Source organism: Polypterus senegalus, chromosome 9 (assembly GCF_016835505.1).
Source record: "Polypterus senegalus isolate Bchr_013 chromosome 9, ASM1683550v1, whole genome shotgun sequence".
NCBI classification, from domain to species: Eukaryota; Metazoa; Chordata; class Cladistia; order Polypteriformes; family Polypteridae; genus Polypterus; species Polypterus senegalus.
The window spans coordinates 66,434,498-66,460,605 of record NC_053162.1 but is presented as its reverse complement, the minus strand read 5'-3'; the positions used below and the strand labels follow the sequence as shown (position 1 = coordinate 66,460,605).

The following is a 26,108-nucleotide window of genomic DNA, read 5'->3' as shown; positions in this document are numbered from 1 at the left end:
GAATTCGAATTTGGCTTGCAATACTAAACACACTACTGTATGTACCCCACCCATTTTTCATCTCGACATTTCAAACTAGCCCCACAGTCCCTTCACCTCACAAGCTTATATTGACATTGCATTTCCTCCACTCTCCCCATTTGTTGTAAGTGTCTTTGCAGTCAGTCATCTCAAATTGTTTCACAGGTTGTGTTACAAAATGTTAAACTCTCTCTGTGTCTGGTGGAAGAGAAAATATTTCAAGGTCTGGCATGAAAAATAAATTTGAAAGTAAAGGTTTGGAGGAGTACATAATTATACATATATAACTACAAATTGTTTACTTGATGCTTAATACTAGAATCCCTGAAGCCCACGAAAAAAGTCGTAATCCCGGGCCACCTTAAATTCCTTCGCACCGCCCCATTAGCGTCTTTTGTTTGCAAATATGTCGATCAGCACAAGCAGCAAACAGCCTGCTATCCCATACCCCACCCCGCAGCAGCTCAAGTCGGACAAAAAGTTCTCCCAGATGAAGTCTGTTTATCTGGGTGCAAGGTGGCTGGAGTTGTACAGGGTAAATAATACATCGTTATTTGGAATACATGCATTTCATGTGTGTTCCATGTCTACAATGATCTGGGTAAATGTCGGATGACAGGAAATGCAAGGCAAGAAATGTTGAACACATAGCTAAAACAGATGTATACAGTACTAGCATGAAAAACGTTTGTTTTAGCTATGATAAAGGTGAAGAATTTTGGTATTTGAAACAGATACTGTATTTCCATGAATAGCTGATGCCAAAATTAAGGAAGGCATTTTTATTGGTCCACACATTAAACGGGTCATCAGTGACAAGTGGTTCGAAGATCTACTAGTGGGGCCAGAGGAGGTTGTACCGAAGGCATTCAAGGATATTGTTGAGAATTTTCTTGGCAACTACAGAGCACCACACTACGTCCAACTAAATAACAACACATTTCAAGTATAGAAAGCCATGAGGTGCAACAAGTCACTGAAGATTCATTTTCTGCATTCACACTTGGACGGCTTTCTTGCTAATATTGTTGCAGTCAGGGACACACATGGTTAAAGGTTTCACCAGGACATTAAAATAATGGAAAAGTGGTATCGGGGAAAGTGTAATCCATCAATCCTGGCTGACTATTTTGGACATGAAATGTGAAGCACCAGATGCTGAGTACAAATGAAAATCAGAAGCAAAGAATTTTTAGCTCATTTGATACTGTGATTTGTCAGTATCATTAAGGGAATACACACACTAAATTCAGTGAAAGTTAATTTCATATTTCTCCAAACTCCCAAATGATAGAGTCAACCAGAAATGTTATTTGTATTCAGCTTGAAGGTTTCAATCACCTACATTTTTATAAGAAGCAAAATTGTTTTAAACAATTTGCAATCCAGTGTAATCGGTTCCCTTGTTCTGATGGAGCTGGGCATTTTTTTATTCACATTTTGAAGTATAACAGAATTAAGACTTTAATTGAGAAATTGAAGGAGACATGACTCCATGACCACCGTTAATGTCATGTTCTCTGGCACAACTGGGTCTTTGGATTAGGTAACACATGGTGCTATAAGTTGCTCAGAGTTGAAATGTGCTAACAAAGAAATGTCAACTTTTTTATCCTTTGTACTTTGAATCTGTTTACAGATGTTATTGTAGGAAACATTTTACAGTTGGAATTCTACAACTGAAGTGTCAGCATTTTTGAGAATTCATTTAATCTTTTATGATCAGCCATTTAATTTTAACATAAAATTTCAAACCTGCTCCATTGTTGCCAGAATTCACTGGGCAGCGTTAGACACAGGGCTGGTGCCTATTTAGTATCACCCATTAAACCCAAGGTAGGACATGAAGATAACACTGAAACCTGGACAGCATCTGAACGCAAGTGCTAAACCAAAATGCAGGTCAATGAGACAACAACTCTAATCACTTAACCATGCCACACAATTTATTTATGTTTTATAGTGTAAAATGCAAGTATCAGTGCAGCAGGATTTTAAAAAGAGTTAAGTCCTCTGGTACCTTCACGAGCAAAGCCATTGCCAGGTTGCAAAGTCCTTAAAAATCAAGGAAAAGCAGAAGTGGCAAAACTCATCTTACACAAAACCCAAACAATGACTATCAATATAAAAAAAGTAACAAAAACAGAAAAAAAATGAGAAAAGGGGAAAGAAGTTCATTAATAAAGAATTTCATCTTAAAGACAGTGAAGCCCAAATATTACAAACCAATAAAGGTGCAAGCTTATTGGTTTGCTCTCGAAAAGCTGTCATACTTTAAGTTTAAAAAATGGATGGAAAACTGAGTAAGACTGTACCAGCAAGAAGCACTAAAATTAAACCAAGGGATGAAGACATGAAATGAAGAGTTTTAAAATAATGCACATAAACATACTGCAGGCATAAATCCTACTTATAAAAAGATAGACTGAAGATCATGTCTGTACCAAAATGCACATTTTCAGCAAAAGGTATGAAAAACAGCAATAAAGAAAAGAACATTTCATGGTTTGTGCTCCATGCCCAATTACCAACTTTAGGGTGTGTGTCAGTAGAGTTTCCATGTGCTCCTTGTGTTCATTTTTGTGTTCTCCAGTGACAACCGTTGTTCAACAGTCCAACCTGGGTAGACTGAACACTATTTTGAAGCAATATAATCATCTAAGTGTGTAGCCATATCAAAAATTGAGATTAGTAAACCAATAGGAGAATGGCTGCTGTGTATTATTTTTAAGGGTCCTGAGTCAATATAAATAGATGTGCAATTATATTGGTGCAATCACCATGTAAAGACAAGAGAATCTTTGCATGATTATCTTATAGTTCATTTAAGACATTATTATCTTTCAAGTAATTCTGGCATGTTGGTGTTTATAGGAAACTGTTACAAGTATAAGAAATAAATGCAAACAAATTACACAGCATGCTCTACAAAGGCTATATCATTAACTTATTGATTATATGCCCTTCAGTCTTTGGACAATTAAATGGACCTCTTTTGTTAGTTCTGAATTCACCTTCAGTAATATTACAGTAAACAGAAAATAAATACAGTAAATTCGAATTAGACAGTGTATCAGTTACAAATGAGTTATAACAATACAATGGACATACAGTGCAGCCAGTTGAACATATACAAGTTTTACAATCTACTTCAGATTCTATGAAGGTATTTTTTAAAGAAAAACCTAAGCAACATGTTTAGCATTTAAAATTTAAGCAGAGCTTCTGGCTTAGGAAAATGTGAATAGCCTGTGCAATTCAGCATAATTTTAAGGCACAAAAACAGAACGTTTGAGTAATGGCTGCTGACCCTCGTGAAGAATTAAGAATAAAGAAGAATTCACAATTTAAAAGAGAAAGAAACATACTTTCAAAGGTAACCAGTCTACCCTGTTTATTTCTTAACATAATGGAGAATATTGTGATCCACAGCAAAAATGGCCCTGTCCAAATGTTAAATAATACGAGAGTGAGAGCCTCATGCCACTGGTAAAAAGAGATAAATGACATTCTCTACATAAAAGACAAATGCAAAATCTTTATTTTAGACTTAAATACATGAAAGAACAAAATTGGTGTCGGGGTCTGTGTTTATAAATTATAAAATGCATGTAAACACATTGTCTGGAGAATGTTTGAATTCTACACCATGATAAAAAGCTATGTCATAATACTGTATATGAAACATAGTATAAAAGTAAAAAATGGAATTGTTTTATTAAACACATTACAAAATTCTGTAAACCTGTATGTATATGTTGACAAGACATTTATTTAAGATTTTAAAGTATTTAAAAGAACTGTTTTCTAAAATTAATGCCAAACTGTGAAAACCACAACTAATACAAAGCATGAAAAGGTTTAAATTAAAATAAAAGACAATGTGCTACACAAACTATGGCCCTTTTTGCTTTAGTCACAATTCAAAACACACACTGTTCTGCTTTGACTGACCATTTCCTTCATCAGCTGAAGAGTGTTTCATCCTAAAGAAAGGAGTTTTTTTTAATTTCAAAACTTTTTTTCTGTACAGTGACAGAAGTTTTTAAGAATTAATGAAGGTCTCTGTTCATTTAATAATACTTAATATGCAGTTTTATAATTTCAAAAATGTTGAATGTGCCCCTTTTGTTGACAAAGATTTGTCATGTTATTACCATAGGAGAATATGAAGCTTAGAAAAGACGTTCACCGCTCCAGTAACACACTTTATAGAATTTCAAGACCATCAACTAACTGGAGTACTGTTGGTCCTAACCTTTTCTGCAGGATGAAACCACTAGTCAATTTTAGCTAATGCACATAAACATAATTCAAAGAACAAATCCTATACCAAAATGAACATTACTAGTAAAAGCTATGAGCATCAACACCTATCCCTGCTTTCCTTGTCACTACACAAATGTAAAATTTTCAATGCCCTAAATAAATAAGTGTTACTTTATTAAATATGCAGACTTAAGGACAGAAAAAAAGTTTTTCACTGCCACAAGCTTAAACTTTGTTCTTGTAGTTGAAACCATTCAGCTGCTTCCCATGGACATTTATTATTTCAGAGCATGTACTTACTCCAACAAAAGCACTTCAAAGCTGATTTCTTCCAGCTTGCTGTCTTGTTACTTTGGACCCTGACAGGAGTCTTCTAACTGGCGTGAGCCGCATTTGAGTGAAAAACAGTGGTGATCAAAGAAAGAAAGAATGAGCAAAAGAATAAAAGCTTTGGTGATATGAATATAACGGTAATTGAAATGTGATAAATAATACTGTTAGGTGATGAGATATTACACTCTTTTATAATAAAACATAAAAACAATGTATACTGTAATACATTATATTGTACTCCAGGCTGTGAAATGTACCATTCATCCAAGGTCTTTTTGCAGAGTGGGAGATTTTTATTTGGATGATATTAAGGTGCTGCTCGCATATCACCCCTGGCTGTATAAGATCGTGTGCTTTGTTTTCAAATTTCTTCTCCCTCTTCTAACAGGTTGCATTTATGATATTACAAAATATTGTGAAAGCCTTGTCTTAGCCTTATGGTGCTGAAACAAATGAACATGATGGCAAGGGAGCACATGAAAAACTAATTTTACGCTGCTTTTTTCTTGTTTTTCTTCAGTTTGTAGACATGAAATGTTTTGTTTCTGAACACTTGGGTAAAGTACAAGGTATACGAAGGCTGGCTCAATTTTATTTCATCGCAAAAGCGAGGATGTGTAGATGGCTTCAAATCTGGGTCATTTTCTCCTGGACCATCCATAATCTGAAATATTACCAAATGAATAATGATAAAAATGATTTTACAGAGCAAAGGTATCCATACAGCATCCACTAAATCATTTCTAACAATATTTTTTTTTTAAAAAAGTCCTTTAAATTTATATTATATATAGTTATTCACTACCGCACTGGTCAGTGTAATTCTGAAAATAAAAGTAAATATCTAAAAATCAAGAGAGGTCACCAGCTAATGTTCCTCATTTGCTCTGATGTTATGGAAAATATAATTTCGGCTCGCCTGCAGTCTTTTACTGAAAGCTCTGAAACTGAGGACTTTAGCAAGAAACTCTGGCAAAAGCAATGAGAAAGTAATGAACAGTTAATCACACATAATTTATTTTTATATTTTAAGCAATAACAAATGCTAAATTTCTTACTTGGTTTTAGTAACATGGTTTGGTATAAATGTTTCAAATTTGTTTTCAGTGCATCTAAGCATAAATGATGCTGACAAGCAGTCAAGTAAAATTTGCATGATAAACATACTATAGAGTCAGAAATAAAACTGGAAGCATTGCATAATCTATTGTCATTTGAAGGTATGCTGTCATGTAGTACGTACGTGTCCATTTGCAACATCCAGCAGGTCCCTCAAGCGACAGCCTCTGTTATGCCTTCTCTCATAACAGATGCTGTCTTCTATGATAACATAGTCTGTCCCAAAGGATCGAAGGATTCTGTGCACCTCCTTTGGATCCTGCCGGGCATAGATCTGGTACACCTGCACAGAGAGTACAGAATTCAGACTCTCTGAACAACTCAAAAAGTGGTAGACAGGGCACAAGTAAAGGAACAAAGAAGACTTAAGGAGTGAGACTGGAACGTTTAAGCAGAGACTTCAATGGTTCAGGGCAATCCTCTCTCTTTAACCACTAATTAAATAAATTCAAATCAGGTGATTTGTGATGGGTTTAAAGCACTATTCATTTGCAATCAAAGCTAATTAGTGTTGCTGTTTCAATGCCCCAGGAACCCATGTTCAGTTCCTGTCCTGGTCACTCTCTGTGAAATCTTCACATTCACCAAACAGCTATTTAAAGGTTTGCTCTGGGTATTTGAATTTTCAACCACATCTCGTAGATATGATTGTCACTACAATTACCCAACTCCAAATTTTGACAATATATTAAGCTACTCATTGTGAAATTAGGGACTACTGCATTTTCATTTTTAGAGAAAATGAGCATTCTTCAATAGGGCATTCAGCTGGATGGCTAACCACCTTCCAAGAAGACAGGCAGGCTTCACTGCATGTAATACACATGGGGATGGTTTGTGCAATTACATAAAGAAATAACAGTTAATAAACATTATGCTAATCTTGCTACACTGTTCACTGATGATAGAACTTTTAATAGTAAGTGTTGGCCATTCTCTATGACAAGAAATTTCACTTCTATGTTTGTCACTGCTGTTTATCTGCTGCGTAGTTCCAATACTGACAATAGTGCTTATGGAGCTGTATGTAACCATTAATGAACTGCAACTCTCGCACCTTGACTGAATAGGGATTTAAATCACACAAATCTGAAGTCATTTAATTAAAAAATCTTTGAAAACATGATCTTATTAACAAGAGGAAAGAACTGTTTGGATTATCCATCCATTTTCCAATCCCGGGCAGGGTGCCAACCCATCGCAGTGTTTGGATTATACTTAGGATAACATTAATTTTGTGTACAAAGACGCACCCCACTCCCACCTTATATAAGTAAAACTGATTCCTGTTTACTGATCCAACAAATCAAATCTGATTTAAAACAGAAAAACAGTATGGCCAGAAGAAGACACCATATTACAGGACAGTTCTGACCATGCAGGTTAGAACAAGTTCAGGGATGTTGCCACCTACGGACAATTCTATGACCTGCAGGAGTACAAAGCATATGTGATTGGATATCTCGGCAAATTATAGATGATGTTACTGTCTCCAAGTGAGTTATCACAAAAGTCAACCAGAAGCCCTAGCTGACTGCAAATGTTCATTCACTGCTTAAATCCTAGATAGCACTGCCTACCAGAGAAGCAGAGCACATGTAGGCACAGAAAATCCACAGCCATTTCCTGGACACAAAAGACACACCATGCATGCAGGGCTGCCATCACCATTAGGGTGAATTAGGCATTCACCTAGGGCACATATTATAAGCGGGGTTTGCAACTAAACAGTCAGTTGGCACAATAATATGCTTGGCCTAGGGCACAAAATAATCTAGAACCAGCACTGCTTATATGTGATCAAACATTTAGGCCATCACCAACTAAAAGTCCACACGAGCATACCTCCTTACCTTCCTGACGTGCTACATGACATCTCTGCATGATTTGATACATGGTATAAAGAGCCACTCGTCCTCTTAGTGACCTGCACTCTGTGAGGTGAACCATATCCAGAGTAAATGTACACAAAGCTGTTGGACCAGTCAACATATAATGGTGTGAAAATGTATTTACCTCCTTCCTAATATCACCTGCTTTTTCATATTTTTCACAATGAATTCAAAATACCTATCGCCCATGAAAAAAACTGGCCAACAAATTCAATACTGTACTTGGTTGCAGCACCTTTACGAGCAATAATCACAACTATATTACTCTTTCATATCATTGTTGAAGAATATTAGCCAACTCTTTCTTGAAGAACTGCTTTAATTCAGACACATTACAAGTATATACTACTCCTTTCAGGTACATCTGCAGTATCTCTATTGGGTTCAAGTCAGAACTTTGACTAGGCCACTCAAAAACTTTAATTTTATTTTTTTTGTAAAGTTGTTGACATGCCAAGATGCAGAACCCAATTATTTGCTTTAAAAATATGCCACTAATGTGCAAAATTCATAATTCCTTAAATAATGGTATGTCTTCCAGGTCTTGAGGCAGCAAATCATCTCCACACCATCATACTAACACCCCAATGTTTTTTTTCCAAATGCAAGACAAGCACTGATGCTTTGGATTACAGAGATTTACTCTTTTCCATCCAGGTCTCACTGGATCGGATTGAATTGGATCACCGGAAAAGGGTGGAGTGCCCTCTCAGGGTTGGGGGAGAGATCCTGCCCCAAGTGGAGGAGTTCAAGTATCTCGGGGTCTTGTTTACGAGTGAGGGAAGAATGGACCGTGAGATCAACAGGCGGATCGGTGCGGCATCCGCAGTGATGCGGGCTCTGCATCGGTCTGTCGAGGTGAAAAAAGAGCTGAACCATAAGGCGAAGCTCTCAATTTACCAGTCGATCTACATTCCTATCCTCACCTATGGTCATGAGCTATGGGTAGTGACCGAAAGAACGAGATCGCAAATACAAGCGGCTGAAATGAGTTTCCTCCACAGGGTGTCTGGGCTTTCCCTTAAAGATAGGGTGAGAAGCCCAGTCATCCGGGAGGGGCTCAGAGTATAGCCGCTGCTTCTCCGCATCGAGAGGAGTCAGATGAGGTGGCTCAGCCATCTGATCAGGATGCCTCCCTGGTGAGGTGTTCCGGGCACGTCTAACCGGGAGGAGGCCCTGGGGAAGACCCAGGACACGCAGGTGGGACTATGTCTTCCGGCTGGCCTAGGAACGCCTCAGGATTCTCCCGGAAGAGCTGGAGGAGGTGGCCGGAGAGAGGGAAGTCTGGGCTTCTCTGCTTAAGCTGCTGCCCCTGCGACCCGACCCCGGATAAGCGGAAGAGGATGGATGGAGATTTACTCTTTGCTACTGTGGAGTAATATGTTATGTTCTCTATACGACAAGTGTAGCTTAGAGGTAACTTCATGTATCTCGAATACAAAATCCTAAAAGTTATATCAAGAAAGAGATGCATTATGGTATAGTTTTTATTTTTGGAGTTCTTAACAGTTTCTATGTTAATTCCGTCTGCAAGATCAGTCATCATTTTCCAAACTTGTTTATCAACCAAGAGTATTACTTTATGTTATATTTAGTTGTATTGAAAGTTAGAATAGACTTCCTATCATGTATTCAGCCTTGAACCCCTCTACTTGCTACTATTATTTAATGCTTTGTAAGAACCGCTTTTATCTGAGAACACATTTAGCTTTGGTGCTCTCCATATGTATTTTACATGTGTTTTGTTTTGTCTAACAAACAATGCATCAGTCTTTTGATCCTCCTGTGTTCATTTTATGACTTTACTCTCCCATTAATACAATTTTTAATCAGCTTCTATCTTATAAAAATGGATGACCACAAGGTAATGTACTCATCCCCCCTTAATTTTTCATGAATATGCAAATGACAGCCATATCCTAGGGAGAATTAGAGTTTTCTATATGCTGATAATGTTGCACTTGACACTACATTCAATGGCTTTGCAGAAATCAAGAAAATGCTAAGCAGTATGCTGAATGAACCTGAAACTTATAAGAAAAATCAACGGAGACATAATCCAAGTAACACACAAGTATGCACATTTCACATAAATAACTGATATGCCTGTAGAAGAAGTAATACGAGGAGAAACACTCCTGGAACACTGTCCTACAGTTAAGTATATGGTTGTGACTTTAGATTAATCCTTGTCCCACAAAAAACCCTGCCATTATACCAGAATGTAGATTTTTGCAAGAAACAGCATTGTAAGAAAGATGATTGGGTCACCCTGGGATGGTCAACCTTAAATCTTCAGAACAACTGCATTTCCTCTGTGCTACTTCTGTAGGAGAATATGCAAAACAAGTAGATATAGTTCTCAATGATACCAGTGTAAATAGAAACAAATTAGTATCCTAGCAGGAACTGCATGAGCGCAGTCAGAGGTAGCAGTCAGTAAAGAATACTTAAAAACTTTAACCTCAGATAAGCATCCCTTGTTGGGCTACCTACCCATAAAACAAGGGCTGTGGTCTGGAAAGAGCTGTTTCAAGTTACTGATGTGTTTTAATGGTACCATGAAAACTCAAAAGTTACAACTTGGAGGAAGAAAACTACATCTCTCTCCAAATGGATACTTCAGTCAAAAAGCCTTCCTTCTGGCCATGACACAAGTTAGATGGTATGACAGTGTCTCAATGGAGTGCACTCTGGAGTTATGAAATTTCAATCTAATCTTAGAAGATTGGGCTTTCCAGCAATACCAACCATCCACCTGTATGAATTCCCATAATGTCCTACCAGCTGCACAATGGCTAACACTAATTCAATTAAAATTGCAAAATTCTGGATGAAACTAATGTAAGTGTCATGTATATTCCTGAATTCTCTCTAAATGTATACTTACTCATCTGTTACTGTCATTTATATGTTTATAATTAGACTATGATTTAACCTGCAATGATTTTGATTGTATTGATATTTATGTAATTTTGCATTATAGTGCATTTTGACATGAGAAACAAAATGTGAAAAACATACCATGACCCAGGTATAAAAGATGTTTATCAATCACATATATTTTTTTAAAATATACCCAGGTTAAGATCCAACCGGTGAGTGATGTCATCAAGAGCTTGCATCGCTCTACCATATGCTTTGGGAATGCCCTTCACTTAAACCATTCTGGGAGAAAGTTTTTTTATATCCTGCAGTGGGCTGGCACCCTGCCCGGGGTTTGTTCCTGCCTTGCACCCTGTGTTGGCTGGGATTGGCTCCAGGAGACCCCTGTGACCCTGTGTTAGGATATTGTGTGTTGGCAATTATCAATTTTTCTATTAGTGAGAGGGTTGTGCCCTCATTTTTTAAACATGCAGCAGTATGACCTTGTCTAAAAAAGGCATTTTTGGATTCTGAATTGTTAGCTAATTTTCACCCAATTTTCCAATTGCCATTTATGGCTAAAATATTAGAAATAATTATTTATAATCAATTGGTTGATCATCCTAATTCCAATAATTTATTTGAGATCTACCAATCTGGCTTTTGGCATTTGGTTGTGACAGTCCTCCTAATAGTATTTAATGAGATTTCTCTCATTACTGACTCAGGTGGGGCTACAGTTCTTATCCTCCTAGAGCTCTCTGCAGTTTTTGATACTACTGACCATGAGATCTTGCTGTTGAACATCTGGTGGGGCTTAAAGGGACTTAACTGCTTCAGGTCATATCTTTCTGGTAGACACTTTCAGTGTCTTTCAAGTCATGTTTCTTATCTACTGCTCTTGTTAAATGTTGTGTTCCTCAATGAAATTTACTATGTCTTTTCACTTTTATGCTGTTGATACACTTGTTTATATTCCTGTTTGTTAACTCTTCAATTCATCAGATGCACAATTGTCTTTTTGAACTAATATCTTGGATAGCTGACAATTTTTTTGATCTCAATGAAAATAAAACAGAAGTGCCTGCCAAAGTTTGTAATCATAGTGTCATTTTTGATAGTAACCTCTATTTTGAGAAACAGATTAACTCTGTAGTAAAGAGTTGCCTTTCCAGCTTCAACTTTTTGCTCAAGTCAAACCTTTACTTATCTCCTAGGGATCTTGAGAAAGCTATTCATGCTTTTATATTTTCTTGGCTTGATAACTGCAACTCATTGTATTCTGGGATCAGCAAATCCCTGATGCGCAGTTTGCAGTTGGGTTCAGAATGGCGCTGCCCGTTTTTTGGTTGGGGCAAGAAAGTCTGATTCTATTTCTCCAATATTAGCTTCTTTACACTAGCAGCCTGTTATTTTAAGAATTGACTTTAAAATTTTGTTGGTAGATTTTTAAATCATTACACAGATACTGTATGCTCCTGCCTATTTATTTTAATTGTGTGTTTTACACCAGCCATCCAGAGAGCTTAGATCTACCGGTCAGTTGTCTTTCATGGTCCCTCACAAAAAGTTTAAAAGTATGGGGGACAGGGCTTTTGCAGCTGCTGGACCTCGTCTGTGGAACTCTTTACCTCATTCCAGTAAGGAGTCACCTTCAATTGAACTGTTTAACACTAGACTGAAGACCCATTTCTATTCTCTAGCTTTCAGTGACCTTCATTGACACTAATGGTTTCCCTATTCTTAATCATCTTTTATCTTTTCTTAAACTCACCTCTGGCAGTATTTTATCTCATTGTACTTTATTTCTATTTATTTTATTTATGTTCATTGTATGTTTTAATGTAAAGCACTTTGGCTACATCATTACTGATATTGTTTTAAATATGGTTTATAAATAAACTGACCTTGACATTGATCAATGTGTGCCATGAGAAATCAGTTGTAATATACTTTCCACACTTCTAGGACATACTTATTTTGCTCAACTGGAATAATCACAGTTTTACCTTCTATAATTCAATGGGATAGGGATATTCTATAGTACCTCAAAACTGGAAAAAAATTTAATTATTTTTAAAAGAAGCTGTTCAAAACATTTTCAAAACATGACTCATTAATTCTAAAATAAGCATGCCAGGCCTGTGCTTAACCTTCGTACTCTACTTGCTGTAATATAACATATAAAGAACTATTTTAGCTGGCGCTCTGTATTTCTATTGCTTTATTTTTTCACTTTGGCTGGGGGCTAAATGCTGAATTTTTTCTTTGGATTAATTTTGAAAACTATTGCTGCTTTCACTGTTTTAATCTTACAACATTACATTTGTACAATTGAGTTGTATTCTGCAGTTTTGTTCTGAAATAAGGGCAAGAAAGAATTATTGCATTGTATATTCATAACTGTCACCTTTAAACGAGTTAACGCATAAATAAATGGTCAGTAATACTATAACTTCCTATAGCATTCAGATATGACAGTGCATGGCAGATAAACAGGTGAGGTGTTTAAAATAAGGGTTTGGTGTTTCATTCCTTACTAGTATAGTAAAAACAAGTTTTTATCCATGTCCACGCTTTCTCTATACTACTATAGTGTTCTTCTAGAGTTCAACAAAGGTTATTGATTATTTGCTCAGTTTATACAAGACTGAGCAGCCTCTTTAAAATAGTATTATTATTAAAATTGAAAAAAACAACATCAAATTCTTCAGTTAAAAAAATAATTTTTCAATAATTTCACAACTTTCAATATCATTTTAAAGAGTGGTATCCAGTCAGGACTGGGATTGCAGGCTGCAGGAGTGATTCAAGACAGGGGCAGGACTTTACAAGGCCCTGAGAAGGTTTCTGTTTTATTTGTATTTGTGTTACTTCTTTTGTGCATTTCTTGACTTTCAATCTGGGATTTGGGATGGTGTTGTTCCTGTGCACAAAGTCTATTGATTCTTTTCAGTACCAAAGGTTCAGATAACACATTTATCAGTGGCTCACCTGTTGAGTTCTGTCTCTTAAAATCTTGTCTTCATAGTGGGGATGGTTGGTCAAAATTCGTCCTGTGCAGAGTTTGACTCCTGCTAAAAGCTGCATACTACCAGCAAAAACAGCCTTTGTTGGAGTTTTTGTGCTAAATAATAAGAAAAAGAAAATTTCACTTAAATAGAGTAAGACCGTAACAATAAGTTAAAACTAGAATATAATCTTCAGTGGTGAAAGTCAAATGCACATTCTTGCTGAATTTACAAAAAGTTGGAAGGTGTTTATCAAATGATTGAGGGGAAAAAAACAAACATACTGCAACAAGGAGGGGCAAAATTGATGGCTGCTTTACTTGGCCTTTTTGTCTTTTTCAACCTTTTTTTGTTTTTTCTATTCTCTTTCTGTTCTTTGTCTCTCGTATATAAGTAATTTCAATTCAATACCTGTCAGGCAGTTGTCTTAATTATCAATTATTTTCTTCCAGTCGATCTTCAGGAATTGTAAACAACACACTTTCTGTTTATTTCACAGGCTTCTAATATACAATGCATAACAAGTTTCCCTAATTTCTAATCATGCGACCAAACAGCAAAAATGTGAAAAATGTAAGCCGATATAGATTAATTTTGCAATAACTAAGTTATAGTGCCTATAGAAAATATTCAAACCCTTGAAAGTTTTCACGTTTTATTGTTATAGAACATATAATTACAGTGGATTTATTTAGGCTTGTTTGACACCGATAAACAGAAAATGAGTCTTTAGTGTCAAAGTTAAAACAGATCTCTGCAAAGTGGTCTAAAATAATAGCAAACATAAAACACAAAATAATTTATCACATATGTACTATATATACCACCTTTAATATGACACAATAATTCATCACTGGTGCAGTCAAAGAATTAGTTAGCGATCACCTGTCAGTAGTTAAGGGGATTCAGCGGATTGTATTAAAAATGCACCTTATCTCGAAGGTCCAACCTGTGGTGAGTCAGTATTGTGTTCTAACCTACAAAATAATGACAAAAGAACACTCCATGCAACTCTGTGAAAAGGTGATTGAAATGCACTAATTAGGGGATGGAGGGAAGAGAAAAAACAAGTCACTGAATATTCCTTAGAGTCCAGTTAAATCAACAAATAGAAAGAGTATGGCACATCTGTAAATCTGTCTAAAGCTGCCCATCCACAAAAAGTGAGTGATGGTGCAAGAAGAATAGTGAGGGGGGCCACCTAGAAACCTATGGGAACTCCAAAGGAGTTACAAGCTACAGTGGCACAGAAGATCGAGACTGTGCATACAACAACTGTTACAAGAGGTCTTTGCAAGAGGTCTTTCACCAGCCACAGTTTTATGGGAGAGTGACAAAGAGAAAGGAACTATTGGGGGGGAAAAAATGTACATGACATGTCACTTGGAGATTGCCAGAAGGCACACAGGAAACTCTTGTCAATCAGCAGAAAGAATGTTCAGTGGTCTGATGAGACCAAAATATAACTAAATCCCATGTGTGGACACTGCACATTATCAAAAACAAACATTCTCCCGCCATGAAGTATGGTGATACCAGAATCATGCATTGGAGATGTTTCTCTGCAAAAGGCACTGGAAGAATTGTGAGGGTTGAGGATAAAATGATTGCAGCAAAATACAGAAAAATCTTGGAGGGAAATCTGATGCAGTCTGCAAGAAATTTGCATCTTAGGAGAAGATTTGTTTTCCAGAATGATAATACATATTGTTTAATGTTATTTTGTAAAGTACTTCAGGATTTTTCTTTACTGGAAACTCATTTGGGAAGATTTTGAACATTTTAAATGCATTTGATTTAGGTTAAGATTTATTCAGTATTTTCCAGATCTTCTGTTTCCACAACATGCAAGACCTGTCACATGACCACAATTGTTTCCTTTGTGATGTCACAGGCTATTACTCTATTAATATGGAGGCTGTTCCTTTCTGTAGCATTCCTCGGCTGGATAACAAACAAAACTCTTTACTGTATCACAAGTAGGCCAAGTGCTTGGCCCGTTTCGGTTTTAAATTTTCTTTCATTTTAACTCTTATCCCTGGTTTGCCCCTGTACTATATTTACTTGTTTGTTGATCTCCTCGGTATTGCCTTCGGCTTAGCTATTACTATGATTCTCATCTCACATTACTATCTCCAGGATGTATTCCTTTACAATAATCCCCACAGACTTAGTCTCACTAAATCCAAAAAAGACAAAGATCCAAGTATAAACTCAAGGCTAGAAAGGAATGGCTTTAAAAAACAATGTCAATATTCTGAACTGGTTGAGTCAGTCCAGATCTCAGTCCAACTGACAATTTTGACAGGACTTGAGAAAGGTAGTTCACTCATGAGTCCCACGCAACCTGTCAGAGCTTGAGCAGTTCCGAAAAGAAGGGAAAAAACAGTAGTGACCAGATGTACAAAGCTGATAGGGACCTACGTACACAGACACACAGCTGTTATGGCTGCTAAAGGTGTATCTACTAAATACTCACTTGAAAGGGATGAATGTGGTCAAATATTTTCTGCTTTATATGTTTAATTAAATTAGATCACTTTTCAGAAATCTGTTTTCACTCTGACATTAAAGAGTCTTTTTCTTTTGATCAATGTCAAAAAAGCCAAATCAAATCCACTGTGATTCAAAGTTGTATACTAATAAAATGTGAAAACTTTTTCAAAGGCATTGTAAAGTTTTAGAAAAAGATATAAACTATCCTCTGAACAACCTCACTCTAATAACATTTAGCTACAACAAAGGTTCCCCTTTGAATAGAAATAGGAATCTCTGCCCTATTCCTTCAACCCTGTTTATAGTTTATCCATCCATCCATTTTCTAACCCGCTGAATCCGAATAGGGTCATGGGGGTCTGCCGGAGCCAATCCCAGCCAACACAGGGCACAAGGCAGGAACCAATCCTGGGCAGGGTGCCAACCTACCGCAGTGTTTATAGTTTATACCAAATTCAATTTCAGCTTCTACATCACCCCCAGCCCATCCACAGAGATACTGAAGTATACTCAAGTGTACTTAAGCATCTAGAAGGTTAAAAGAGCCTTACTTAAGGACAGCATTAATATATTCTTACCAAATTATAAGGAAGCTTTGGACAGTTTTATCAAATGAAAATTTATATTCTTTCTAATTTTAAATTGAACAAGACATTATTTTCCAACTGTGCTATAATGGGTGTACATGGATATTTCCAGTCGAATACTATAAAGCAGTGAGCAAACAATGTATGTTGTAATGTAATGATATCAGCACAGATTTTCACAGAGCATTATTACCCTGTCTGTCAATACTATAGTGTTGCTATAAGCATATTCGATTCTGTTTGACAGGTAGGCAAAGATGTTTGAATGTGGGGCAGTGCCTATAAATGTAGCTGAGTGAGGCAGGTTTTTGAAAATATCATTCAAAACTGGGGTTTTAGCCTAGTTACATATTTTTTAAACAAGATAAATGGGTGGTATGCACTCATATTTTAAGCTGAATTATGACATGTTTTGTGGAGATTGCTGAACAGTTTAACTGATCAATGTCAAGTTTGGATTCTTTATCTAAAATTCTGACTGAAAGATCCTTTTCACAGCACTAAGGAGGAGTTTCTTAAACATGAGTGCTAGAATGCAGAAATACTGCTTACAGTAATACCATTTCATGGAGGTCTACAGAGAGTTCCTTACAGGTCATGGCTTAGTTTTTATTCTGACGTGCAGTGTGAATGGTGGGACCTTATATAGACAGGTGTATGCGTTTCTAAAAAATGTCCAATCGATTCAGTTTGCCACAGGCAGACTCCAATCAAGTTCTAGACATATCTCAAGAATAATTAAAGCAAACAGAATGCACCTGACCAGAATATGCAGTGCAACTGCAAAAGTTCTAAATGCACATGCAAATGATAGAATACAGAATTTGATTTCTAAAACTTTGCAAACCTTTTCTGAAAACATGCTCATCATTATGGACTATTGAGCATAAATTCATGGGTAAACATAGCAAACTCACCAATTCAAAATTAAATCTACAATATAATAAAGTGTGCAGAAATAGAAGGGGCCTGAATACTTTCTGAATCTACTGTTTGAGGGCAATGTAGTTTATATCACAAATGTTAAAGAAACAGTAGGGAAGCTAAGCAAATATTTTTTATCAAAATTAACATAATAATAATAATAATAATAATAATACATTTTATTTATTTGTAGGCACCTTTCTAAACACTCAAGGACACCGAACAATATATAAAACACAGATTATAAACAAAAGTAAAATACAAAAGTTAAAATCACACAGAGCAATTGTAATCAAAGAGAAAAAGTAGTCTTAAACAAACGAGTTTTAAGTTTAGATTTGAAAACTGAAAATGATTCAATATTTCTAAGCTCATGAGGTAGTGAGTTTCAGAGCTGGGGAGCAGAACAACTGATTATGGTGGTAAGACGAACGAAGGGAACCGTCAAGTGGATGGAGGAAGAGGATCTAAGGGTATGGAAGGGAATGGCAACATGGAGGAGATATGTAGGGGCAAGGTTGTGGATGGCCTTAAAAGTTAGCAGAAGAATTTTGAATTGAATGAATTGAATGCGGAACTTAACTAGAAGCCAGTGAAACTGCTGCAAGATGGGAGTGATATGGTGAATAGAGGGGGTTCTAGTGATGATGCGGGCAGCTGAATTCTAGACCAGTTGAAGCTTATAAATAGATTTGTGAGAAAGACCAAAGAACAGGGAATTACAACAATTGAGACAAGAAGTGACCAGGCTATGAACAAGGATAGCAGTGGTGTGGGGGATGATGGAGGGGCGAATACAATTAATGTTACGCAAGTGGAAATATGCAGACCAGGAAATGTTATTGATGTGGGACTGAAAAGATAAAGTACTGCCAAGTATGACACCCAGACTCTTAATCTGTGGGGAAGGGGAGACAAAGGAATTATCAATAACAAATGAAGAATTATCAGTTTTGGATAATGTTGATTTTATACCAATGAGGAGAACCTCAGTTTTGTCAGTATTTAATTTAAGAAAATTTTAAGAAAACCAGGATTTGATTTCTGCTGTGCAATCAATAAGTGAGGAGGGCGGAAAGGAAGCAGTAGGTTTGCTAATGAGATAGAGCTAGGTGTCATTAGCATAACAGTGGAAGCTAATGTTATATTTGCGAAAGATATTACCAAAGGGAAGGAGGTAAATAATGAAAAGGAGTGGCCCCAGGACAGAGCCTTGGGGCACACCTGAAGTTACAGCGGTGGGTTGGGATGTGAAAGTTTTAAGCTGAACAAACTGAGTGCGGCCTGAGAGGTAGGATCTGAACCAATCTAGTGGAGTGGGGGTAATGCCAATCGAAGATAATCTATTGAGAAGAGTAGTGTGAGAAATAGTGTCATAGGCTGCATTCAAATCAAGGAGGATTAGAATAGTAGTTAAACCAGAATCAGCTGCCATAAGGAGATCATTAGTAATTTTTTTAAGTGCCTTTTCTGAACTGTGGAGGTGACGGAAACCTGACTGGAACTGTTCATACAGATTGTTTTCAGATAAATGAAAGTGAAGTTGAATGCCCACTATTTTTTCAAGAATTTTGGAAATGAAGGGTAGATTAGAAATAGGACGAAAATTACTGAAATTAGTCGGATCTGCACCAGGTTTTTTCAGTATTGCAGCAGTTTTAAATGATGAAGGAACAGTACCAGTAGCGAGAGAAGAGTAGATTATAGCAGAGATAAGAGGGACCAGAGAGGGGAGGCAGGCTTTGACCCGAACTGTAGGGAAGGGGTCCGGTTGACAGGTGGATGGCTTAGACTTACAGACAAGATCTGAGATTCCTGAGAAAGTAGGAAGCTGAAAAGAGGAAAATGAGTGAGTTGGTGGGTGAAATTCAAATGAAGTACTGGAGGAATCCGTACAGATAGACTGATGAATCTTCTGGATTTTTTCATTAAAAAAGGACATATGGGAATTGCAAAATTCAGTTTAGTAAAGGTGAGAAGGTAAAGAATCCGGGGGTTGTGTGATATTGTTAAGCAGTGAAAACAATGGTTTGGTGTTGCCTTCATTGGAAGAAATAATGTGAGTATAATAGTTAGATTTAGTTTGGGCAATACAGTCCTTGTAATAAAGTATATGGTTTTTGCACATCTCTTTGTGAACAAAGAGTTCAGTTTTTTTATATAATCGTTCAAATTGCTGGCCTTTGGCTTTTAAAAGGCGTGAATCAGGGAGCAGAAAAGGAGAAAGAAACAGATCTAGTTTTTAATGGAGCGACAGAGTTAAGAATACCATTAAGTCCAGTGTTATAGTATGAGAGCAGTTCTTCAGGAGTGGATAAATTATGAATGTCCATAAGGGACTCAATACTAGAGGAAAGAGAGTCTAAGTTAATATTCTTAATATTACGGAAAGACACGAGGTGGTGGATGTATCTCCGACGGGGGAGGTATGCGATGTCTGAGTGGAGATACAGGTTAGTCAGCTGAGGCTTGGACAGGTCAAAGGGGAGTCGGAGTAGCTTAGCAGCTGAGTACTGAAGCAGGCCTGTCACAGGTAGGATAGCGAGTGACAGGAGGGACCAAACAAACACGAACCAAGTAAATATCCTACCGGTCCACATGTTAAGCGAAGACGCAGACAACTCAGATGTCCAGAGAACAAAGTCAGGTAAGTTTCAAAGCGGGGATAGGCCTAAAAATAGTCCATATACAGCCAAATCAGCAGTCGAGCTAGAAATCAGTCTAGCTTTAAATGACTGAAAAATAAAACTCAACAAATAGATCTGCCCGAAATGAATATGAAAACAACTGCTTAGTCCATTAGATTGTAAGTTAATCATAAAACAGTTAAAAAAGATAAAAAGTTAAAAAGTTACCGGAGAGCAGCGGCGACTAGTCACGCCAGCATTCACACAACCGGAAGTGAGGAACGTTCAAAAAGTTTCACAATTTTTATAACTCAAGTGGCTCGTAGCCATTGATGCACTGGTGCTTTCACATCACACGTCATACTATAATCCGTCATACTAGTACGGCCATTTTCGACCATTTAAATCCACTCATAGACAACTCTATGACAGAGAACTCTAACCCCGATATTGAGCACAAATGCGGAGATGAATTTGTAGTCTTGGCACACCTTCTGCCCACAAAAAGCATATGACAGAACACTGTTCCTCTCTGGTGCAATTTACAAGTTTCGCAGCCATCTTCACCACAGGGTGACAACTCTTATACTAAACTGCAAGGTCAGCTGGATTGTCAGACAGAACTATTCACATGACACTCTCAGACATGACCAATTATACTCCTCCCGCCTTCACCATTTCCAACGAAAATATAAAAGTGTGGAAGCTTTTTAAACGTCCCTCGTACAGTGCATATTATTGAAGAAATGGTGTACTGGAAAACTACATTTAAGAAGTAGATGTACAGTACAAAAGATGCAAATCTATATAGGTCCTGATGCCTGTTATTTTCTATGTATTGAGAACTCAAATACAGTTGGAAAAAATCATTAATATGAGTTTTCACAATTTAATTCCTGGAATGGCCACATAGTGTCACCCGTGATGTAACTATATGAGTATTCGTGTTTGAACATGTTTGAACATGATATGTGCGTAAATTGCAAGCTGGTAGATATTGGGAAGATAATAGATAACTGAATGTAAACTTTGGCATAAAAATGGGTCATCGAAATTTAGAGCAACGTATTAATATTAACTTTTGCGTGAAAACCGGCAAATGTGCTACTGAAACGTTACAACTGTTGTAAGTGGCATATGGTGAAGATGCTATGAAAAAGCAGAGTGTGTTTGAGTGACATAAGAGGTCCAAAGATGGTCGAAAAGATGTGACAGAGCATGCAATGGAAATCCCTGGGTTACCACGCCCTAAAAAAGCATGCATGTTGCGCTCACAGTTTAAGACCATGTTGGTGTGTTTCTTCGATCACAAGGGAATAGTTCACCAAGAATTTATTGAACAAGGACAAACAATCAACCAACAATGCTATTTAGAAGTGCTGAAAAGATTACAAGATTGATTCTCCTCGAAGAAAAAGGCCCGAATTGTGGCCTGACAAGTGGATCATGCATTATGACAATGCACCAAGTCATACTGCGCTCACTGTGAGAGACTTTCTGGCCAAAAAAACCCAATTAGATCATCCTGCCTATTCACCTGACTTAGCTCTCTATGATTTCTGGCTATTTCCAAAATTAAAAGATGTGCTGAAAGGACAAAGATTTTCTAATGTGATATCCAACAGCATGTGAGAAAGCTGCTCAACAGTATTCCGGAAAATTAGTTCCAGGCCTGCTTCCAGAAATGAAAACACCATTTAAGTCAGTGTATAGGTGCACAAGAGGAGTACTTTGAAGGAGACAGTAGCCACTAGTGTACAATTCCCCATGCAATTTTTTTAAAGGTGCATTCCGGGAATTAGACTGTCACACTTCGTTCATGGGTTCAATTGATTGCAACATCTTGGATTTAAATTATCTTTAACACTGGTATCATTTTCTGAACAACTACTTAACCACTGAATTCCTTCTATATTGATTGAGGCTAAAAGTACTAGGTGCTGGGATGGGATATTTTTTCCTAAAGTACCAAAAGTACCCAAACCGGTGCAGGATAATTATCTTCTGTGACCCTCCAATGTCTTAGTATATGATAATTTGAAACCCACTAGTAGAACTGGAAGTTAAGTAATGCCACCCCCATCTCTTTACATTCCAAATAAACTTTGATACAACAATGACAATTTTTTTAGAGAAGGACCTAATAATATATAGGAATGCTCTGGAAAGTTATATAACAACACTCTGAGGTTTACTTTGATAATATTACTTTGTCAGTTATTGTAAGGTATAGAGAAGACCATCTATTAATAACTAGCATTTTTTCAATTGGATATCTAAACTGTTGGAGAAAATCATTGGAGACAATTTCAGTGATTGCACACTGAAATGCAAATACACTGATTGAATGCAACATGCTCTTGCTCAAGTTACTCTTAATACTCTGAAATTCCACAGAATCCCTCCAATATTCATATAATGTTTAATGAATGAATAAGGATCAGCAATAAGGATAATAAGGATCATGGCATTTGAATATAGAGATACTTTCTGTTCTAATCCCTCCCTTATGATGAGTATTTCCTTGCCTACAAATATGCATGGCAAAAAGTACAAGAGTAATGGGAAAAGGCATTGTTGACTATCTGTGTACTTTAAAGTAAAACATTCAGAGTGAATATTATTCACATAAACAGATGTAAATCCAACCTAATCACAGAAACAGCTTAATCCACTTCAACTGGGTCCAAATCCAAATGTACTCAGTACAGTTGATATCCCCATTCAACTCCATCAAAAGCTTTTTCTGTGACAAGACATAGATCAATCTGAGGAAGCTCAACTGCTGCCATATTAATGGGAACATTCATTGAAAGTTTAAAAGTATTAGTCTTTGCTCAAAAGACTTCACTTGATATGGCAAAGTTAGGGAATGAAGGTTTTTTTTTGTTCTTTTTACCATTGTCTTATCCACAATCCTAATTATCAATGAAAATTAGTAAAGCTGGTCTATCAAGTTAAGTTGGGGAGCATGCACTGGTACAGTGTGTTGCCGCACCCACCACACGACGAAACAACTCGGGATCCCGGTTGGCAACCCCCCAGGCAGACACACGGTCTAGTCCCACCCTCCAGAAATGATTCTCTATCTGCCGCAGCCAGGTGTTATGTGGGCGACCCCTTGGCCTGGTCCAGCCACTCGGGTCCCCAACAATGAAGATCTTAAGAGCTGGATTACCCTTGGGGAAACACACCACATGGCCGTAGTGCCGTAACTGACGCTCCCTCACAATGCAGGTAATGTGCCTCATTCGGGACTCCATGAGCAACCGCTCATTTGACACAAAGTCAAACCAGCGGTACCCAGGGATTTTCCGGAGAGACAAAGTACAAAAGGAGCCCACTTCTTCGCCTCAGGTAACTAGATAGTGTCCATGTCTCGCAACCATATAGCAAGACAGTAAGCACCAGGATTCTAAAGATCTGGACCTTCGTCCTTTTGCATAGATATTGGGAGTGCCACACACCCCTTTCCAGCGACCTCATGACCCCACATGCTTTCCCAATCCATCTACTGACTTCATAGGAAGAGTCACCGAGACATGAATGTCACTGCCAAGGTAAGTAAACCTCTTGACACGGTCAACATTCTCTTCGCAAACAGACACACTGCTGACGGCAAGAGGTCATTAAAGGCCTGGATCTTGGTTTTTATCCAGGACACTCGCAAGCCCAGATACTCAGACTCTTTGCTCAGTCTCTCGAGCACCCTGATCAGAGCCTCCATTGACTCCACGAAGATCATAGCATCGTCAGCAAAGTTAAGATCCGTGAATCTTTCTTCACCAACAGATGCCCCACAGCCACTGGACCCCATTGAACAGAGTAGGAGCAAAAACACACCCCTGACGAACCCCAGAATCAACTGGGAAAAACTCAGAGGTTCTGCCTCCACTCTGCAAAGCACTCACAGTACCAGTGTACATGCCGGCCATGATATCCAGCAACCATGAGAACCCTCAGTGCCAGGATGCGGTTGATGGGAGACTTCTTAGGCGTAAAACCTGACTGTTCCAGTGGCTGGTAGGTGAGCAAGTGCTCACGGATCCTATTTAAGACGACTCTAGCAAGGACCTTACCTGGCACTGAGAGCAGTATTATCCCCCTGTAGTTGCTGCAATCCAGGTGATCACCATTCCTTTTCCAGATAGGGATGACAAGTCCCATTTTCCAGTTAGTTGGGATGATGCCAGTCTCCCAAATGGAAGCAAAGATTGCTTGCAATGCCAGGAGGACAGCCTTACCACCAGCCTGGAGAAGTTCACCCCAGATACCACAGATCCCTGCAGCCTTTCCTCCCCTCAACTGGTTCACCACCTGTGCAAACTCAGCGAGATTGGGTAGTTCACAGCTAATTGGAGGATCAGCCTCAAGTACCGTGAACCCAGAGATATCCAGCGTTCAAGCTGGAGGATCAGCTTTGAACAACTGCTCAAAGTAGCAAGCCCAGCAGGTCACAACTGCAGTGTCATCTGTAAGGACCGTTCCATCAGTTGCCCTGACAGCGGCTCTCCGAGGAACAGATTCGGATGTGCGTGATGCTTTGATTCCTCTGTAAGCAGGATGTGGGTTGCTAGACCTCAGATGGTGTTTCACTAGCTCACAGATTTCTCTAACAAACACCTCAGAGCCGTCCTTCTCAGTTCCTGGTACAGACCAGAACTGCCATTGAGCTGTGCGCTGCGACTCCTCTCGATGAGATCCAGGGTGCCCTGCTAGATGACATCAATGAAAATTAATAAAGCTGGTCAATAGGATAAGTATTCTAGTGAGTTTTTATTTGTATTTTTTTAAAAACTATAATGGTTGTATAATCATGTTTTGGGTAGATTGCTCTCTTATTTTGCTTCTTCGAACATAGTTAGCATTATAGGAACTTATTTGGTGTTACGATTCAGCTCAAGTAATGTTTATGTTCATTTAAACTTTATTACTTTGTGTATTATGATGTTAAGTTTGGTTTGTTTATATTCTATGTATTGATTATTGTTTGGTTTATTGTTAATTTATGTCTGCCGTTTACTGTTATTTTTTGATATCTGCCGTCTTCTGTCTGTGGAGCCCTAAGAGGCATAGCAACCTGATCATGCAGCTGGAGTATTGGCCCAAGCAAGTATTTAAAGGGAAGCTCCTGTTACCTGTTACCCTTATATCCGCTTGTGTTTCCTCCAGGTACTTCAGTTCCCTCCTAAAGGCCAAAGACAGGTAGGTTAGCTGCACTAGCAAAGTTAAATTGCCCCCGATATACAGTTAGGTCCATAAATATTTGGACAGAGACAATTTTTTTTCTAATTTTAGTTCTGTACATTACCACAAAGAATTTTAAATGAAACAACTCAGATGCAGTTGAAGTGCAGACTTTCAGCTTTAATTCAGTGGGTTGAACAAAACGATTGCATAAAAATGTGAGGTAACTAAAGCATTTTTTTAACAACAATCCCTTCATTTCAGGGCTCAAAAGTAATTGGACAAATTAAATAACTGGAAATAAAATGTTAATTTCTAATACTTGGTTGAAAAGCCTTTGCTGGCAATGACAGCCTGAAGTCTAAAACTCATGGACATCACCAGATACTGGGTTTCTTCCTTTTTAATGCTCTGCCAGGCCTTTATTGCAGCTGCTTCCAGTTGCTGTTTGTTTGTGGGCCTTTCTGTCTGACGTTTAGTCTTCATCGAGTGAAATGCATGCTCAATTGGGTTAAGATCAGGTGACTGACTTGGCCATTCAAGAATTTTCCACTTCTATGCTTTAATAAACTCCTGGGTTGCTTTGGCTGTATGTTTTGGGTCACTGTCCATCTGTATCATGAAAGGCCGCCCAATCAATTTTACTGCATTTAGCTGGATTTGAGCAGACAGTATGTCTCTGAACACCTCAGAATTCATTCGGCTGCTTCTGTCCTGTGTCAAAACATCAATAAACACTAGTGTCCCAGTGCCACTGGCAGCCATGCACGCCCAAGC

At 37.8% G+C, this 26,108-nt stretch overlaps 1 protein-coding gene across 1 annotated transcript in view; it reads right to left on the bottom strand.

Annotated features, from left to right (window-relative positions):
* Positions 1-1,945: 1,945 nt before the first annotated feature.
* The window catches only part of dpy19l3 (dpy-19 like C-mannosyltransferase 3), a 122,974-nt gene continuing 98,811 nt past the window's right edge, over positions 1,946-26,108 (bottom strand). The window contains exons 17-19 of the mRNA XM_039763169.1: positions 13,494-13,626; positions 5,867-6,025; positions 1,946-5,287 (exon numbers count right to left, since the gene is read on the bottom strand). Coding sequence (XP_039619103.1) covers positions 5,114-5,287; positions 5,867-6,025; positions 13,494-13,626 — 466 coding nt within the window. The 3' untranslated portion in view covers positions 1,946-5,113. The remainder of the gene's footprint in view (positions 5,288-5,866; positions 6,026-13,493; positions 13,627-26,108) is intronic.